Genomic DNA, 21,644 nt, shown 5'->3' on the forward strand with positions numbered 1-21,644 from the left:
TTCAAGAAAAACAGACTACTAAAGGAAAGATGGCTAAATCATTTCCCCAGTGAGCCTCTAGAGATGAATTGAGAGGTAATTACTGATTTCATCTATTTATTGTAATAATGAGGAACCAAATACAATCTAACATTCAGAATAAGATAATTCAATACTTTATGACAGAAAGTATATTCAATGTTGTACTGCAAGTCTTGTTTCAGAAGGGTGATGCTGTAACTGTAATATTAATGCACCAAATATGTCAATACACCAAGAGGTGGCTGCGCTTTTCCTTTCCTCTCGCCCCACCACTTGCCCGCTTAATGATGTCCAGTCTCATCAGATCTCTCTCCTCTTGTCTTGTGCCTTCCTTAACACATATCTTCAACTGCTCTCTCTCTTCTGGTCTTGTCCCTGCTGCCTTTAAACATGCTACTGTAGTACCCATCTTAAAAAAAAAACATCTCTTCACCCGCTCTCCCCTTCTAACTATCGTCCCATATCCCTGCTCCCTTTTTCCTCAAAGCTTCTGGAAAGACTTGTCTTTATCCGTCTGACTTGTTTCCTTGATTCCAACTCTCTCCTTGACCCTCTTGTGTCTGGCTTCCGCCCCCTCCACTCTACTGAGACTGCTCTTATTAAAGTCACTTACGACCTAATCACAGCTAAATCCAAAGGGCACTACTCCATACTAATTCTTCTTGACCTCTTTGCTGCCTTTGACACTGTTGACCATATTTTCCACACTCTTCAATCACTCAGTCTCTGTGACAATGTCCTCTCTTGGTTTTCCTCATACCTCTCCCAACGCTCATTCAGTGTCTCCTTTTCTAATGATACATCCTCCCTTTGTCCTGTCTCTGTAGGAGTCCCCCAAGGCTCTGTACTTGGACCCCTTCTATTTTCTCTTTATACCGCCTCTCTTGGTAAACGTATTACCTCATTTGGATTCCAATACCACCTGTACGCTGATGACATTCAGATATACCTCTCCTCCCTAGACCTCCCCTGCCATCCTGCAACATGTCCTGAATATTATCCCTTAATAGCCCTTCAAATATTTCCCCAGTCACAGAAGTTATTCCCAGTAGTAATGGGACTAAGCGCAGGACTTCTCTTTTTGTATTTGTATTTACTTTGTATCACACAGCCTGGTTACAATGCTGCTGCCCATCCCATGTGTTCCCTATTAAGGGTTAATAAGTATAGGGGTGTATATAAAAAAAATACCCCTTTCTGTCTCATTAGAGATATCTTTGCCAGAAGCTCAAGGAAGCAGGCTGAAGGGTCAGTGTTAGGACCCGCTTAGGGGGGTCTGCCTTGACGTTGGCAGGCGGGCATTCCCTCCAATGGCCATTGGAGCAACTAAATGACCTCCATTTGTCTAAATATACATAGGGATTAAGGAGAAAGCGCAGGTAACATTTTCTTTTCTTTGGTTTTTACTATATATTGGGGCTGATGTGTATTGTAGTCGTTGCTGCTGGCCCAGTAGTAATGGGACTAAGCGCAGGACTTCTCTTTTTGTAACAGAAGTTATGCTCACATGTCTATAATTTCCAGGCAAGGATTTTGAGCCCTTGAAAGATTAAATACAGAGGTTCACTTATTTCCCCACTTAGCTCCTTAACCACTCGCGGGTGAATACCATAAAGCCCTGGAGCTTTATTTACATAAATTTTCTTTAACTGCTGTAGCACCTTGTCTCGAGTCATCCAATCACAAGTTATCTGCAAGTTTTTTGCAGCAATCATTTGCATATCTCTTGCCATAGGATCCTCAATAATATATACTGAAGAAAATAGTTATTAAAATGTCTGCCTTTTCCTGGTCTTCATTAACGAACAGACTCTCTGTTTCCAGTGTAGCTACACTTTCATTTTTATTTAATTTTTTTAGAATTGATGTACTTTAAAACATTTTTGGGGTTGGTTTTGCACTCTATGGCTATCAGTTTCTCATTTTCTAGTTTAGCCACTTTAATTGCCTTTTTGAAAGCATTATTGACTTCTTTACATCTTATATAGGATGCCTCTGATTTGTCCGATTTAAATGTTTTAAATGCCCTTTTCTTATTTGTAATCTGTTTTACTTCTCTAATAAGCCACATTGGTTTCAATTTGTTTCTTTTATATTAATTATCCAATGGTACATTATGAGACATATACCTTTCTAATATGTATTTGAAGAGTTTCCATTTATCCTCAGTGTTTTTTTTACTAAGGAGTTTATGCCAGTCGATATGTTGTAGAACTGCCCTAATCTTATTGAAATTGGATTTTTTAAATATGTTTTAGTATACCCCACCTGCTTTTGCTTTTTTGAGTTTATTAAAAAAATTACCATATTGTGATCACTATTTCCCAAATGCTCCTCTACTTGATCTGTGAATAATAAAAAAAGTCAACATTTAATGACTGTCTGCAAGCCATCAATCATTTTTCCCCATCAAATATCTCTCTTTTTTTAGTGCCACAGTCGGAATTCAAAATCATGAATCAAAACAAACATGTTCGGGAATACCACATTTAATATGGTTTGTGATTTGGCTTGGAGTTCAGGAATTCGACTGATCACCAATCGCCTCAGATTTTGTCCAATTGCAGTTTAGCACTTGTCAACTTGTAAACCAATTATTTTATTATTTTATAGTGTTGAGTGCATTTTGTTTTCCTGAGCTATATATAGTCTTTATTCACTGATCTATCTATCTATCTATCTATCTATCTATCTATCTATCTATCTATCTATCTATCTGTATGTCTATACCAGTTTGTCTGTCTGCCCATCTATCCATACATCTATCTAGATCTAAAAATAGGTGAATGAGATATTTTATATTACATCTACAGAAACAAAAACACTCAAAGTTAAAATATGAAAGCACTGCCCAATTATATTTTGGTGTGTTTCAGCATAATGATTTCCACATCTTTGATTTGTTTTTAAATTTATTACAGGAACATTTTTAAAATATAAAAAAATACTAAACTTTCTTCATGTTTTAAAGGAAACAGTTTGTGGTTGGAAAAAATAAAGTCACAATATGTTATTGAGGAAGACGAGAGTGGAGAAAGTATCCTAATTGGGGAGATTTAATATTTATAATAACCAGCTAACCAGAGTTGTTGAAAAGTGTCTGTGTGAGAATCCCATGGTGGAGTCTGCAATCCTTAAGAGAATGTGGTTTACCCACATAGGATGTGAATGTTAATCCTGGTAACAGTCATAATTCTGCTACTACAGCCCACACACAGCTAAGCCGTACAAACGGGGAGAATATTAAAACTGCTTAAATCTGTAAATATAAAGTTTGGGAAGATCCCTGTCTCTTGATTATATGTTTTGGAACTGATCTGCATTTTTCTTAATTATTTTATGTCCCTTTAACATACTAATAGTCCCAGATATTGTTCAATCTCTTCCATGCACAGCTATCTCAAACTTTAACATATTCATTTTATTTTAAAGAAGACATCCATCCATTTCTGTGTTCCTGTTGATCCAAGAGGTAACAAAAAAAGAGTAATTTGATGCAATTTTCAGTTTTAACTCAGATTTTTTTAGTCAACTCACAAGTAATTTTATCAACCTCTATAGTCATAATTTATTATCAGTGATAAACTTTTATAGTCACATATATCTTTAAAACATTTAGAACAATGCTTAAGGGCATGTGTTAAAAATTGATAGTGTCACATTTCTGTAAATGAAATTTCCTTTCTACAAGTCTGAAAGGAGGGTATCTTTTTTGTACAGTCATGTTAATGAACAGATCACAAAGGAGCTATTTATTGTCCCTAAATATATTTGTGCTGTATAATGTGTAACATTAACACTGATAAAGTCTGTAACACCATAGTTAGATATGCATAGCGGCAACCTTTAAAAGTGAAAACCAAAGAAAAAGTTACCTGCGCTCTCTCCTAAATCCCTATGTATATTTAAACAAATGGAGGTCTTACATAGGCATTTAGGAGAGAGCGCAGGTAACGTTTTCTTTGTTTTTTACTGTATGTATTGGGGCTGATGTGTACTATGGTCGTTGCTGCTGCCCAGGCGTGATGGGAGTGAGCGCAGGACTTATCTTTTTGTATTTGTAGCCTTTAAAAGCGGTTTACTGTGCCAAATTCAGTGGCAAATTACTGCTTTAAAGAGCCTCCATATAACATTGTGCCGCTTGTGACAGAGTGTGGGCTGATAGTAGTGTGGAGCTGCAGACTGGAGAGCCTGTTCAGAGTGGTGGAGGGGTCGATACGAGAGCATAAACTTGGGTACCAGAGTGATGAATCAAAAATTATATAAATAATATATATTATATATCAGGTTGTTGACATATGCTAAACCAAAACGGAGTATGTTAAGGATTCCTTACATGTGAGTGCAAAATATGTAGCACTTTATTTTATTAGCCTGTTCAAACTGTACTGTCCGATATTTGTTCTTTTTAACTTTTTAAGGATTTTGGAGACAATAAAAGATCTATCTAGATTTCTATCAAAAGTAAGTGTCATATTTTTAAGAGTGTCGATATCCTTGGTGTGCAGGGTTTCTACTCAACTCTGCACAAAGTAATTGTTGGAATCTTTTCCAGCCTTCTATAATATCAAAAATCCTTCATTCACAGTGTCCAGAACTGTACAAATTCCAGGTGGGCGCATTCCATTTATTTCTACAGAGTCTAAATTTTATTTTGTCTACACATTCACTCCTTTGGTTGGGTGTTGGGATTCTTGGTTCATAGCTATGATAGGCAATGCTAGGCATGTGTAAACCAGTGGCGGATACAGGGGGGAGCACCAGGGCAAATGCTTCTCTGAGAAGACATGGGCATTTACACTCTGCCCCCAAATTCTTGAAATGATGTTATATATGGATATGTTTATTTATCTGTTCATTGTTATATATATCTATGTGGGAGTGTATGTATAAATCTGTTTGTTAGTATTTGTCATTGTACATATATTTATAAGTGTGTTTGTGTGGCTGTATTAGTCCACTTTTTAAAATCTTCCTCAAAATACAGCATTGCATGTCCAGAGTTGATGTGGACTGCTTTTTGACATTACATTAATAAATAGTGATAGTTAAGGCACAACCAGGTCATAAGGACAGACATTTAATTCGATAATCATGCTGTGTAGTAATGCTAAGCTGACATTGCTACAGAGCTATAACAATGCATACACAGTGCCATGATTTTCTACATTTTACAAAATGTAAAGTTTGAGCTGACCACATTATCACATGTCTACCAAGAGTCTACCTTTTGGCGGGACAGTCCCGATTTCCAGGTGCAGTCCTGCCATCCCTCTTTAGCTCCCTGGTGTCACAAATCTGGAGACACCAGGCGACTGCCCCATTAGATGTGCTCATACATTGGAGAAACTGATAAATATGATTACAGATGCAGGGGAAAAAAGATTTCCCCCTTTTTTTTCAGTAGTTATTGCCAAGATTAATTATAGCAAATTTATGGATTCACTTAACTTTATGTTCCATAATTCTACACTTCTTATATTAAAGTTTGGGACATATGAATAAAACATTTCCGAAATAGTTGTTGTAAAGGAATACCCCATTACTTGGTTCGGCACCTTTCGTTTATGGAAATCCGTTTATTTTATTCATACCCACCTGGTTCGGTTCCCAAACAAGAACCACCCGAGAACCTAGAACCTTAGAACATGGAACACTAAGTATCCAGTATGAAAACCGCAAAATAACCAATTGATAAAATGCCCCACTGGGTGGCCGCCATTTCATGCAACCAAACACAGGCAGCGGGACTTGATCGTCGATTGCCTGCAACTGATTTCAGCCAGGCCCTCTTGCGAACGCCAGTGAAAATAGACCTGGTGCCCATTCAAATTCCCGATCACCTATATGAACGCCGTTCGGGATATATGAACTACCAAATGAGGGGAGCATTCCACACTTAAAAGATTTTGCATAAACTATGTGGTTTTCATACAAAAAAAACATGAACGGTGTCCGGTCCTTGCCACAATTTCCCTGGAACTATTTTGGGATTCAACCTCATGGCAGGCCGGTCAAAACTTCCCCGCGATGGCAATTTAAAACTACCGTACTGATCTGAGTGATTTTTGGATATGATGTCACTCAGATCAGGGCTATCCAGGGATGTGATTTGGGGAGTACTTTGGGGGTGTTTGAAAATTATGTTTTTCTGTACCTTGAGATAATTGAGTTTGTACAGTTCCTGACTAAATTATCTATCAGGCACAGAGGAGGAGTTTCCTACATGTATAAATTCTGTGACTGTGCTTGCATAAAACAGTTCTACTCCCAGCATTAAGCCTTGGCTCATGTGTGGGGGATATGCGATACTGGCAATATTTTACTTCAGGATTATTGGAGCTGTTATATTTGGGGAAAAGGGAATCCGTGGCGGCGATATATTGGCGGTCTGCCACAGTGGTCCTAATGGTGGGATAGTACTGGATTCTGCCTTCACCCCATAGAATCTTTTGTGGTGGTGGTATTGTTGCTATTCTTCCTGTCGGTTTGCTGGTGTTTAAAATGGGGACTATCACAATGTAAAAGTTGAAATATTTGCAAAAAGAATGTAAACCATATGAAAACCTCAAGTGTTTTTAGTTTAGATCAGGGGTCAAGTCCTGGGGAAAAAAGTGTGGGAACTCACCCAAGATTCCCGCGCCCCCTTCCCTCCCCCCTTAAAAAAAAAAATTACACTCCTATGCATATAGTGCAGTGCAGGGTGTGTATAATGAATGTAGTGTGTTTGTAGTGAATGCAGAGTATGAATAATAAATGTAGTGTGTTTGTAGTGAGTGCAGTGTGTATAATAAATGTAGTGTGTTTGTAGTGAGTGCAGTGTGTGTATCATGAATGTAGTGTGTTTGTAGTGAGTGCAGAGTGTGTATAATGAATGTAGTGTGTTTGTAGTGAGTGCAGTGTGTATAATGAATGCAGTGTGTTTGTAGTGAGTGCAGTGTGTATAATGAATGTAGTGTGTTTGTAGTGAGTGCAGTGTGTATAAAAATGTAGTGTGTTTGTAGTGAGTGCAGAGTGTGTATAATGAATGCAGTGTGTTTGTAGTGAGTGTAGATTGTGTATAATGAATGTAGTGTGTTTGTAGTGAGTGCAGAGTGTGCATAATGAATGCAGTGTGTTTGTAGTGAGTGCAGTGTGTATAATGAATGTAGTGTGTTTGTAGTGAGTGCAGTGTGTATAATAAATGTAGTGTGTTTGTAGTGAGTGCAGAGTGTGTATAATGAATGTAGTGTGTTTGTAGTGAGTACAGTGTGTATAATGAATGTAGTGAGTGCAGTGTGTGTATAATGAATGTAATATGTTTGTAGTGAGTACAGAGTGTGTATAATGAATGTAATATGTTTGTAGTGAGTACAGAGTGTGTATAATGAATGTAGTGTGTTTGTAGTGAGTGCAGTGTGTATAATGAGTGTAGTGAGTGCAGTGTGTATAATGAATGTAGTGTGTTTGTAGTGAGTGCAGTGTGTGTATAATGAATGTAGTGTGTTTGTAGTGAGTGCAGAGTGTGTATAATGAATGTAGTGTGTTGGTAGTGAGTGCAGAGTGTGTATAATGAATGCAGTGTGTTTGTAGTGAGTGCCGTGTGTATAATGAATGTAGTGTTTTTGTAGTGAGTGCAGTGTGTGTATAATGAATGTAGTGAGTGCAGAGTGTGTATAATGAATGTAGTATGTTTGTAGTGAGTGCAGAGTGTGTATAATGAATGCAGTGTGTTTGTAGTGAGTGCCGTGTGTATAATGAATGTAGTGTGTGTAGTGAGTGCAGTGTGTATAATGAATGTAGTGAGTGCAGTGTGTGTATAATGAATGTAGTATGTTTGTAGTGAGTGCAGAGTGTGTATAATGAATGTAGTGTGTTGGTAGTGAGTGCAGAGTGTGTATAATGAATGCAGTGTGTTTGTAGTGAGCGCCGTGTGTATAATGAATGTAGTGTGTTTGTAGTGAGTGCAGTGTGTGTATAATGAATGTAGTGTGTTTGTAGTGAGTGCAGAGTGTGTATAATGAATGTAGTGTGTTTGTAGTGAGTGCAGAGTGTGTATAATGAATGCAGTGTGTTTGTAGTGAGTGCCGTGTGTATAATGAATGTAGTGAGTGCAGTGTGTACAATGAATGTAGTGTGTTTGTAGTGAGTGCAGTGTGTGTATAATGAATGTAGTGTGTTTGTAGTGAGTACAGAGTGTGTATAATGAATGTAGTGTGTTTGTAGTGAGTGCAGAGTGTGTATAATGAATGTAGTGTGTTTGTAGTGAGTGCAGTGTGTATAATGAATGTAGTGTATTTGTAGTGAGTGCAGTGTGTGTATAATGAATGTAATATGTTTGTAGTGAGTACAGAGTGTGTATAATGAATGTAATATGTTTGTAGTGAGTACAGAGTGTGTATAATGAATGTAGTGTGTTTGTAGTGAGTGCAGTGTGTATAATGAATCTAGTGTGTGTAGTGAGTGCTGTGTGTATAATGAATGTAGTGTGTTTGTAGTGAGTGCAGTGTGTGTATAATGAATGTAGTGTGTTTGTAGTGAGTGCAGAGTGTGTATAATGAATGTAGTGTGTTTGCAGTGAGTGCAGTGTGTGTATAATGAATGTAATATGTTTGTAGTGAGTACAGAGTGTGTATAATGAATGGTGTGTTTGTAGTGAGTGCAGTGTGTATAATGAATGTAGTGTGTGTAGTGAGTGATGTGTGTTTAATGAATGTAGTGTGTTTGTAGTAAGTGCAGAGTGTGTATAATGAATGCAGTGTGTGTCGTGAATGTAGTGTTTTGTAGTGAGTGCAGAGTGTGTATAATGAATGCAGAGTGTGTATAGTGAATGTAGTGTGTTTGTAATGAGTGCATAGTGTGTATAATGAATGCAGTGTGTGCTGGATGAAGTGTGTGTGTGATGGATGATGTGTGTGCGCTGGATGATGTGTGTGCGTGTGTGCTGGATGGTGTGTGTGTGTTGGATTATGTGTGTGTGTGTGTGTGTGTTGGATGATGTGTGCTGGATGGTGTGTGTGTGTGTGTGTGTGTGTTAGATGATGTGTGTGTGTGTTGGATGGTGTGTGTGTGCTGGATGATGTGTGTATGTGTTGGATGGTGTGTGTGTGTGTGTGCTGGATGATGTGTGTGTGTGTGTGTGTGTGCTGGATGATGTGTGTGTGTGTGTGCTGGATGAAGTGTGTGTGTGTGTTGGATGATGTGTGTGTGTGCTGGATGATGTGTGTGTGTTTGCTGGATGATGTGTGTGTGTGTGTGTGTGTGCTGGATGATGTGTGTGTGTGTGTGTTGGATGATGTGTGTGTGCTGGATGATGTGTGTGTGTGTGTGTGCTGGATGATGTGTGTGTGTGTGTGTGTGTGTGTGTGCTGGATGATGTGTGTGTGTGTTGGATGATGTGTGTGTGCTGAATGATGTGTGTGTGTGTGTGTGTGTGCTGGATGATGTGTGTGTGTGTGTGTGTGTGTGTGCTGGATGATGTGTGTGTGTGCCGCATGATGTGTGTGTGTGTGTGTGTGCTAGATGATGTGTGTGTGTGTGTGTGTGTGTGTACTGGATGATGTGTGTGTGTGTGTGTGTGTGTGTGCTGGATGAAGTGTGTGTGTGTGTGTGTGTGTGTGTGTTGGATGGTGTGTGTGTTTGTGTTGGATGATGAGGGGGAGCATTTTTTTTTTAACTTTATGTGTCTCTATTTTTTTTAGTTTTATTCCCCCCTCCCTGCTTCTTACCTTGTCAGGGAGGGGGGAGATCGCCTGGTGGTCCGGTGGAGTGAGCCAGCCGCTGCACACAGGGGCCATCACACGCTGTGTTCCCTCTCCAGCTCTAACTCTCGCGAGACTCGCCTGTGCGGAGCGTTGCCATGGTAACCGGTGGTAACAGCCGCGGGTCTCGCGAGAGTTAGAGCTGGAGAGGGAACACAGCGTGTGATGGCCCCTGTGTGCAGGTAGCAGGGCAGGTCCTGCAGGATCACTAGCGGGAACGGCGTTCCTGCTTTGGAAAAAGTGCAGGAATGCCGTTCCCATGCGTTCCTGCAGGACTCGAGCCCTGGTTTAGATGCTTTATATGAATTAAGTATTGTCTATGGTGTAAGCAATGTGTGAATGGTTATGGCTAAATAAAGAATTACAAAAAACATCAAGCCGGATTCCCGTTCGGTGTATGTGCTTTATTTACAGTTCCGGTATCCTGTACACTATGCACTATGCAGAGATACAGACCAGCATCCAACCATAAAACACGTTTCTTCTCTGGATAAAGATTGATGCTGAAGGTGAAGGGAAGGTATGTGGGGTTTAATTGGCTAGATACGCAAAATATATTTATTTTCTTTGATTACAGAGTTGGTTGGAAAGGAGTTAATACTGAAGCAACAGCAATTATATTGTGTGGTATAAAATGAACATATTCTAGCATTCCAAGCATGATTCCACCACCTCCCGTATCCCTTCAACATAAACTTTTCTTCCCACTTGGATTCACAGCATGAATTGTTATTTATTACCTGTTGCTTTTTCAGGATTGTTGCACATAAAACATTGCCAAGACCCTGTTTCCTCACTAAATCCAAAAAGATCAAAAAACCTCACTTCTTCCAGATGCAGATGAACAAGTTCCAGATCCTACAACCAGACATAAAATGAGCATTATTAATTTTAAATGAAAAACAAATATGATTATTTTCAACTGAAAAACATTAGTTAAAAAAAAATACATGATTAAAAAAAAATGCTAATGCTTTAAAATGAAAAAAAAGAAAAGTTTCTACTATTGGATCAGTTTAGATGTGAGCATGCCCAAACTATATTCGATATCTGTAATCTTTGGTTTACTTTCAAGAACACTTTATATACAGCAATTCTTGTTTTTTTTTTCAACCAGGTATACTATACGGGTTGTGGAGGCAGACCCGGATAGACCGGACCACCCTTTCACTCCCAGCCCCATGTATCGACGAAAGCAACTCCACACTGGAGTTATCCCCAGCCTAGAAAACAGGGCATATAGAGGTGGTAGACGCTATCAATTTATGTGTGTAAGACTACTAATTAATCATCCCCTAGGGGAGGAGGGGCATGAGGAAGGGAGGTCCAATTGTAGAATCTTTGAATGGTAGAAGCAGTGTGTGAGAAAGGAGCTTATCTGCTTCATATTGAGCTGTGCAGGTAAAATCGAAAATGTGTGTGCAGACATTACTAGGATAAACAGATGTATAATTATATATTGCCCTGTCTCCGGCATCAATGTAAGTGTGGAATATATACTGACATCCGTAATAACATATACGTACAGGATCTGACAACCAGGCAGTGTTTTACCGTTGCCTGTAGTGTGTGCCAAGTAAATGGACAGTTAGGAACATACACACATGGTGTATTATATATAATAGCCAGATATAATTGTAATGCCTGAAGTAGTCTAGTCTGTACCAAAATAAGAGTGACATAGACTACGTTGCTGCTAGTGGTCTGTAGCGGGTGGGAATACCCACTTGTGAAATAGTGATCACTAAATTAGATAGGTTAGATTACCGTAGGTAATAAAAGGGAATAAGAAGACACATTATTAATGGTACTTCCCTCACTTAGCAAGAGCCAGATTTAGTGGCCTCAAGCAGAATGGTCAAATTGAGCATCGTCACTTCCCATCAAAACTGCATGACTGAATTCTGCTTTTGGCAATGTCCCTGTGACATCATTGCTGATAGGGCTATTGTGGTCACATTGTCAGTGTTATGTAACACACAGAGAGCAGCTGCTGATATATGTCAGACTCTATCACAGAGCTCAGAAAAATAGTGTGTGGGGGGGAACAAGTGTGTCAACAGGTGGCAACATTATGGATCCCCTGGTAATATGAGATCCATCTGAATATACCCATAGTGGATGTTAATGTATATACTAAAGAACAAACAGACACACAGACAATTGTCTATTTGTTTTGGATTTGATGATCACAATGAAAAGTGCAATCTCTGCATATTTATTTTTGAAAATGTTAAATCTGACAAAGTAATGGTCTCCATGTAATGAGGGATTCGTCATGCCAAAAATAAACAAAAACCCTAGGCATATCACAACAAATAAGGAAGCCATTTCCTCTTCTTTTTTTTAGCTTCACTAATTGTGCATACAATAATAAACACGAAAGAATAAAAGTATGAAAGAAAAAAGTATTCAAGCATTACGGAGAGGGCAGGCTGCTGGGACTCTTGTTTAGCATAAAATAAAAATGGTTTGATACTGAAATGAAGGAGATGTACACAGGACTTCGGCTTCAGTGACCTTATGCATCTATGGCAGGGATATTAGGTGTTTACACTGCTATTTGGGCTTGAGGCCGGCGTGCAGCCTGGTCTACGACATTTACACGGCTTTGTGCTGGATTTATTCCTGTCAAAAATAGCGAATATTCCAAATCCATGAAGAAATCACCCGTTCAATTGCCAGTTATATTGCAAGCGTGCAAAACCTACTGGATGCCTTCCTTTGTGTGACTTTCATGTACTTAAACATCTGGATGCAGTTTCTATATGTGGAAAGCAGATAGCACAGGTAGCCCCCTACAGGGTTTCACTAGTTGGCATAAGGTCAAGATAAAACATGTAACATGCACGTAATGGCACTACAACCCAGTTAATAAAACAAGTAAAGACTTTTTTTTATCTTTCTTTAATGTTTTTTATGGATTAGACAATGGATTACAACAGCACGATGGGCTTATGTGAAAGGAATTATGACTCACTCTTCGTAACAAGGTTCAATAATTAAAATACGGGAAACCACATTAAAGCAGAGTAAAGATCTAAATGTAACAAGATAATTCTTGCCAGACCCTCTTAAATAATGCCCAGTCAGCCAATACAAAACACTTAACAAACCTTCCATTCCCCTTATTGATATATTTCCATTTATGGACTACTAGATTATATTCGCAGAAATAAGCATGTGTGCTCATTGAAAATACTTTCTTAGATGCCAATTGTAGTTCTATTACTATTACTAGAGTAAGGTTTTTTTCTTCACATTGAGGTTTCTATTTTACAAAAAGCCCATTTTACAAAAATCCCCAAAAGTTGGGATTGCTATTGTATTTTTACAAAAGCTCAGATTTAACTATGACAAGCCTGTATATACGGTATAACAAATTATAATTGACTGGAATGTTGGCATTGCTTTTCATAAACAGGCCATGATTTTCTACATAAGCTTTTCAAACGATTTAATATTTTTGGGTACACTTTAAAAAAAAAAATTTCTAAATATTACAATATCAAAAACATATCATATATATATATATATATAAAAATATCAATATATATATAATAATAATCATCTAAATATTAAATTATTAAATCAATTCCATCACTAGAAATCTATGAATCTTGGACCGTATTGCTGATTATGTGTACTAATTACCATTATTATGATTAGTACTAAGCTTTATTACGCATTGATGGTAAATTTAAAAAAAAAAATCTGCACATAGACATTTTTTTGTAAAAGTTACAGTTTAATCTATCTGTTACATAAATCTAGGAAACATATAGGAATTGGAAGGAATTGAAGTGCCACCTGGACTAATTTTGCTGCACACTTCCAATGTATCTCACTAGAGCTATATGTCAAACTTCTAAATCTACTTTGGTTTCCAAGCAAAACCTGCAAATTTTACTGATTAGTTACACTCCACCAGAAAGAATTTAATTTCATGAGTTTCTGAAAACTCAAGGGTTTTCTCAAATTAGTTCTGTTAAGACTATATGTTTTTAAACCTTGACACTTTCCACTTCCAAAATCCCATAGCAGAAAGCCTTCTTATTTGCAAAATATAATTAGAAAGGCAGATATTAAGTGTCTGACGACCTAGTTCAGGGGTAGGCAACCTACGGCACTAGTGCCATGCACGGCACTTAAGGTGTCTTTGCACGGCACTCAAGGCTGCTAGAGCCAAACAGGCTCTGGCCTATCAGGAGTCCCAGTAAAACTTCAGATATCTGCTAATACGAAGCGGTGGTGAAGGACAATCCTCAATTTATGCATTGCAGTACATAGAGGAAGTTATCTCAGATCTCTTCCTCCCAGCACTTGTTAATGGGAATCCACATTGTAGTATCTTTGACCTGTACCTGGCCAGCCTGGTCCCCACTGGAACCCAGGGAAGCCACCCACACTGCTAGATATACACAGAAATGCAGAATAACCCTCCCCTCATACAAATAATACGAACAGCCCACAAACAAACATACACACAATCCGCACAAACGTAACCCGCTAACAATCCACATACATGCACACAACCCCACATGCAGCCTTTCACATGCAATACCACAAACAGCCCCTCACATACGCACACTACCAAACACACAATGTGACATTTCCATTCACACACACAATTGCACAAGCAGCCCTCATACACAGCCCACATTCATAGGTATCATACACGATACCATAAACTACTAATGAACATATACAATATAATAGCTCATATGCGCACAAATACAACAATACAAAAGCAATTACAGTATAAATAACACAAGCAGAAGACGGCAACATACACACCTCAATTTACAAAAATAGGACCGACACGGTATGGGACATCACAATCTTATATCGGCACAGTGCTGCTAAAAGGTTGCCTACCCCTGACCTAGTTATTGCCAGGAATAGTTTCTCTTCATCCCTTGCAGAAGTCCATAACAATAAGTAAAAACATACCAAGCAGTACCTGGTTTACCTATAGCCATCTATTCTGACCTTTGCCTACTAGCCATGAGCTGTTAAACTGATTCTGTAGCATTCAAATAAAAATAGGCAATCTACAATTTTAATAACAACTATGAGTATCATTAAGTATTAATATCATTATGTTCAAGTTGAGATATAATATATTATGTTAATATTAAACATAATTAAGTTCACATAACTAGGGTGATACCACACACAATGTATGAGCCTGGCCATTAGCCTTTTCATTGTCAGAGAACCCTAATTCATATTTGCTATTCATGAACATCATTAATCATTTTTACTATTCTGATCACACCCTATAGTCACCTCTGTCTAGTCACTTTTACTTGTCTCAAACATCGACATTTTCTTACAAAACGTAAGTCAAATGCTTCTATGGGCCACTATTAATGATCCATTTTTCAAGGTTAGAAGTAAACACTCATTTTCCATATTGGTAACTATGTAACATTAATTGTGTATAGTTGCTTGTAGAACAACACAGCAATATGTGTTGTACAAAATAATACAATATAATTCAAATCATTGATTAGATATTTCTATATTATATATATTTCTACATTTTATTTAAATAGATATATTTTTATGTACACACATATACACACACACACACACACATGTGTGTGTGTGTGTATATATATATCTATCGTTTACTAAACGGGAATTTAAAGTGAATTAAAAAATAATTAAAAATGTAAGACAGAATGGAAAAAGATTTACCGGTCTCCTCCATACATCTTATAAGTAAACAAGACCAATACATTAATTGGATTTGAATTTTGGAAAATAAATGAATTATTTATTTTTGTTTTTCTTTCTTTAGATTTCGATAGATAATTACATTATAGTGATATTTCTCTTTCTATGATGTTTAGACTGACCATAGCCCATACTTATTCTGACAGCAGTTCTACAAGAAAGAATCTATCTTTTTATTAAGATATCCTCAGCTGTTTAGTTGGGGAAATTATCTTATACTTCAGACTAGAACAGTTGTAATAATGCAAAATTATATGTTGTTATTGTCACACTTGTTTTTGTCTTGTATCTAAACTGCACTATTTTGTTCTGTGTATGATAAAATGAGAAAACTTTTTTCAATAAAAAAAAAGAGAAAAAAATAAATACAAAAAATGAAAGACAGAGTAGCTGAAATGAAAGCACAACTGAATTAGAGAATATTTCCAGTTTGGCTAATTTGTCCTTAAATTTGAAATTCAGTTTGCATTCACATTGAATTATCAGTTTGGTGACTAACACTGTTAATCTCTCCCTCTCTCTGTATATAGTTTACTTATTTATTTTCCTTTGTAGCACTAGTAATATTCCTGTTTATTTATCTTTGACATATAAGTCTTGATTGCCCTAAGAAAATGGTTGTCCTAGACTTTTTGTTGGAGTTCATCAACATTAAAGGGACACTGTAGGCACCCAGACCACTCCAGCTAATTGAAGTGGTCTGGGTGCTGTGACCCTTTTGCACTTAGTTCCAGAGAACTGCAATGTTTACATTGCAGCTCTAAGTCTGCCCTCTGTAGCTGTCTACCAGACAGCCACTAGAGGGCTTCCGGATTTCAAACGGACTTTTGGTCCATTATCTGATGCTGGATGTCCTCACGGACCTCCAGCGTCAGATTTTCCCCATAGGAAAGCATTGAATAATGCTTTTTCTATGGGGAGGTCTAATTCGCGCAGGCCATTGGAGGACCTTGGGCAGAGCCTGACCCAGCGCAGAGGGACATCAGCGCTGGATTGAGGTAAGTGGTTGAAGGGGTTTTAACCCCTTCAGTGCCGAGGGTGTGTGGGGCCTGAGGGAGGGGGGGGCACTACAGGAGCCTGTAGTGCCAGGAAAACAGGTTTGTTTTCCTGGCACTAGAGGATCCCTTTAATACATTTATATGCCAATTTCTAAGCCAATTTAAAGAAAACAAAACAAACAATTCTACAAGTTATAATTAAACTGTGAGTGTTGTTTAAGTAAGAAAGTTGTAGCCATCTAATGAAACATATTGTTGATGAAAGCAAATCAATTTGAAATGATGAAAGATGTCCAAACGTCAACAAAGACATTGAGATAAGTTGAACTAGTGTAAAATTAAAGTGATATTGTAACATGTCATTAGAGTCTGGTGCCAAACAGAGAATTGGAATCCATTTAATGTCAACAATTGTAACCACTGACTACATTTTCAGATAAACAAAGAAACAAAGAGTGTTTGTGATATTGTGAACATTAATGGAAACTTTTAAAAAGATACTAAGAGTCTTTTTAAAACTAACCACAAACTAACAAACGTTTAGAAAAAATATTGATATGTAAAATGTAAATGTATTTGACAGCCCAAATCGTCTCCACTGTTAAATGTGTTGTTTCTCTTGGCTACAACAAAATAAACTTCATTCAAAATGGCCTGTCAAGTAAGATTTATTGATGTCACTCTTTGGTTAAAGAGATTCTTTGGAGGCAAGATAAATAAGTTTGTCCATGAGGAAATAGCCAACTCAATGTCGTATGATATTATTACCAGAGGGATGATGTGTACCCTGGTACTTAATAAAAACTACTGCCACATGGAAAAAGTGGCAGTAAGTTTTATTAAGTACCAATTTCTATGGCAAAGAAGAGGCATGTAGGGTGTTTATGTCTTTGCAAGTCTATACTGTGTGGATAAATAAGTTAGGGCAAAGAACAGTTTTGCAATGAAAGTTACAAAAAATTACTAATATGCATTGATTTAGGGGTATTTATCCACTAGTCATGCTTGCTGAATTAATCTGAAGTGGACATTATACTAGATTGAAGCTGGTTAACAGATGTTTTTTGTGGGATATAATGGAACATCACGTAAACTGTCAAAATTAGCTTTAAGCATGGTTTGTGCTATAATGATACTTAACACCACAAAGTTGCCAAATGCCACCAAACGGAAAAATTCGGACAGGGCCTAGGCAACTGAAAGTCCAAGGTGAGCTAATGGCCTAAGGTGCTCTGACTTGACAGCTTTTTATTGTTTTGTCTAAATCCATTTTACTTATGTTGATGGCTGTGGCCATAGAAAATATGCTAAACAACCTTGCACCCATCTGGTGCCTGTTGTGTAAGGACCTAGTGAGGTCAGCCATTGGCATGGTTGGATGGAAATATAGTATCTCCAAAACTAAAGTATTGACCCAACAATGAAACTACAAAGCTGCAAGAGGATTTATTAAGAAGGAAATTTATCATTCATTGGCTACATGAAAATCTCGCTCAAGTCTGTCTTTGCCAGGCGCACAACTTGCAAAAGCATAAATGTCTCATTCAGCCAGAGAGATATGTGGAGCTGATACATGCACAATCATCTTGCAGTAAAGATAACTAAACAATGAAGACTCATTATTTTCAAAGAGTGGAGCACAGGATTTTAGAGATGGATTTTTAAGAGACATGGGAACAGTGAAAAACTGAAGAGATTGAAATATAAACACTGTCAAGGCATAGAGACAGGATACAAAACCTGGGAGGAGGGTGGTGTATTTTTTTAGCACTATGTATGTCTATGAATACGTTTAGGAATGAATTCACTAAACAGTGAATTATGATCGTTTGGCCAATTTTAGTTTAGAATGATGTAATTCCCATATTTTTGTTGCTCAGAATATTTCACTGACTTTCACAATGGAGATGACAATTCAGAATAATCTTTAGATCATAAATTACTTTATAAATGTCTGTGCTGATTGGGGTATATGAACATGGTGTGTATGGTTTCAATATTTGTATCTTCAGGGAACTTTCCTTGGAGGGTCAATTGAATGTTTTTTTTGGGGGGGGAGTTAAACCATAAACCCTATGAAATTGTATTTCACCTATGCCTGGCGCAGAGGATTCAAAGACAGTTCAGTCATTAATCCTATGATCTAACAAACCACATGTAGGCAGACAATATGAAATCAGGTTGTGGCCTTAATATTGTATAGAATAGCAACACTGTATCCATGCTGTTATGTGGAGTAGTCTGAGTCAATACTGTTAGGTGGATTAGTAGAGTCCATGTTGTTAAGTGGAGTAGTATGAGTCCATGCTATTAAGTAGAGAAGTGTCAGCCTAGGTTAGTAGCTTGGCTAGAATGTGTCCAAACTACTATCTGGTGTAATATATAGCCATACTATTATTTACATACTGTTTTTAGAGAAGTGATATGTGTCCATACTGTTTCCTGGAAGAATACATGAACGTACTGTTATTTTGAGTAGTATGTTCTCATAATGTTATATGAACATTAGTAGTTTGTCACAGCGCGGCCGGTTACTTACCCGCTCCTGGGCGCCCACGGTGTCCTTGTGATGGACAGAAACTGAAACAAAGAGTTCCCTGAAAGGATGGACGAGTTCGTCTTGTAATTAGACTTCATCAAGACTTGAAGCAATAAGCTTAGTATATATTCAGAGGGGCATTAATAAAAATAAAAACCTGCAAAAAACCCAAAAGGAATTGGCATGACAGGTATTAACCCAAAGTCAAATATATCATTTAAACATAGAACACAAAGAGAATAACCATAAATAAAGTTTATTCCTACACACAAAAAAAAGAAATTAGTCATATGTCAATTTAAAAGCTCAATATGAAGAATTACCTGTATATAGATAAAATCATACACTTAATAGATAAAAACCATATCAAATATTATAATGTGCGTTAGCATATAAATAATCTCCATTATAGTACATGATAAATTATAAGTAAAAAAATGTATAAGTAAAAAATGTTTCTATCATAGAACAAATACTAAAGTAAGATCAAGAAATACTCCTCTAATAATAATCTTACCAAACCAGAAGTTTGGTCCCTAAAAACTCGTAAGAACAACACTGATATTATCATTAAGGGTGCTGATAAAGGTGGATGAATCGTGATATTAGATAGTGGTGACTATTTAAAGGAAGCAAACCGAATCTTGGAAGATAAGGATTATTATAGAGTGTTAACCTTTAATCCCACGGTACAGTGAGTTACATGCACTCGTTGAACGTATGTATGATAGAGGGGCTTTAGAGAAAAAAGAAAGAGGTTATCACCTATGGAGTTTAGTGGATGTGCCGATTTTTTACTACGTTCCCAAAATACATGAGAACTTAGAAAATCCCCCAGGACGGACCATCATATCCCTGGTGGATTCTTTAACAGCTCCACTTTCTAAGTCGGTTGATATCCATGTTCAAAAATTCATAGTGAATCTGCCTTGCTATATTAGAGATAAAGTGATGTTCTTTTGTTAATGCAGGAGGTTGAGTGGCAAGAGAGCTACTGTTGGTTGACAATAGATGTAACAGCATTTTATTCTAATATTGATCATTGTTTGGGCTTACAAGTCTTAAAACATTTTCTATTTTCAGATTGCTTCAAGAAGCACAATATGATAGCTGAACAAAAATGTACTGCTTGGTTGAGTTGCCAGAAAGAAGCCTCTACTCCACCAATACCACAAAAAAGCCAGATTACAATATGCCTTGACACGTCTCACAGCTTCTGGCACACTGTAATTTGGAGTGACGAGACCAAAATAGAGCTTTATGGTCACAACCATAAGCGCTATGTTTGGAGAGGGGTCAACAAGGCCTCTAGTGAAAATAATTCCATCCCCACTGTGAAGCATGGTGATGGCTACTAATGTTTTGGGGGAGGTGGAGCTCTAAAGGCACGGGGAAACTTGTAAAAATGAATGGCAAGATGAATGCAGCATGTTAGAAAATACTGGCAGACAATTTGCATTCTTCTGCACAAAGGCTGTGCATGGGACGCTCTTGGACTTCCCAGCATGACAATGACCTTAAGCACAGGGCCAAGTTGACCCTCCAGTGGTTACAGCAGAAAAAGGTGAAGGTTCTGGAGTGGTCATCACAGTCTCCTGACCTTAATATCATGGAGCCACTCTGGGGAGATTTCAAACATGCAGCTCATGCAAGACAATCAAAGACTTTGCATGACCTGGAGGCATTTTGCCAAGACGAATGGGCAGTTATACCACCTGCAAGAATTAGGGGCCTCATAGACAACTATTACAAAAGACTGCACGCTGTCATTGATGCTAAAGTAAGGGTATGCAGACGTTTGAACAGGAGTCATTTCATTTTTTTCTTTGTTGCCATATTTTGTTTTATGATTGTGCCATTCTGTTATAACCTACAGTTGAATATGAATCCCATAAGAAATAAAATAAATTTGTTGCCTGCTCACTCACGTTTTCTTTAAAAATTGTACATATATTACCAATTCTCCAAGGTTATGCAGACTTTTTAGCACAACTTGTTTGGCTTGCAGGCTGTCTTCGGAGCATAAACTTCTACTTCCAGTGTATCTTGACTTAAATGTTAGGTTAGCATATTACTGGTAAAAAACAAACAATCAAAAACACATCGAAGAAGTGGTGTATTCCAGCTGCAAATGACAAATCAGTGATAAATATATAATGTGAGAGGTCCATTCCAATGGTCCCCTCTGATGCATGGGGAGGTGGTAGATTTTAAAAAACCTTATCTTTGTAGAAACACTAAGATTAATCAGAGGGATTGGTGATTGTCCCTCTCTTATGCTGCATATATATGAGGCATGTGAAAGAGAGACAATATCAACCAGCACATTTAATTTACAGATTATCCATTCAAATCTCTCTAAATTTGGAAAGCAATTATAGTATATGAATGCTGTGTTGTAGCAGCTTTGGATGCCCGTGCAAAATATATATATTTTTTTTACAAAAGTCAGAGGGAATGTACCCAACTTGTACCATAAGTACCATACTAAACTATAGTGACCATGGTACTTAAAGTGTCACTACTTAAAGGCTACACATCAAACAGAATGCTATGAATCTTCATATAATATAATTTAAGGATCACAATAGTGTTAGGAAT

The 21,644-nt window shown here is 37.5% G+C and overlaps 1 protein-coding gene across 1 annotated transcript in view; it reads right to left on the minus strand.

The window, feature by feature from the left end:
• Positions 1 to 21,644, minus strand: part of VEPH1 (ventricular zone expressed PH domain containing 1) — a 446,092-nt gene that overhangs the window by 63,720 nt on the left and 360,728 nt on the right. The window contains exon 12 of the mRNA XM_063442580.1: positions 10,502 to 10,619. Coding sequence (XP_063298650.1) covers positions 10,502 to 10,619 — 118 coding nt within the window. The remainder of the gene's footprint in view (positions 1 to 10,501; positions 10,620 to 21,644) is intronic.

The sequence above is a fragment of the Pelobates fuscus genome, chromosome 2, assembly GCF_036172605.1.
Source record: "Pelobates fuscus isolate aPelFus1 chromosome 2, aPelFus1.pri, whole genome shotgun sequence".
Lineage (NCBI taxonomy): Eukaryota > Metazoa > Chordata > Amphibia > Anura > Pelobatidae > Pelobates > Pelobates fuscus.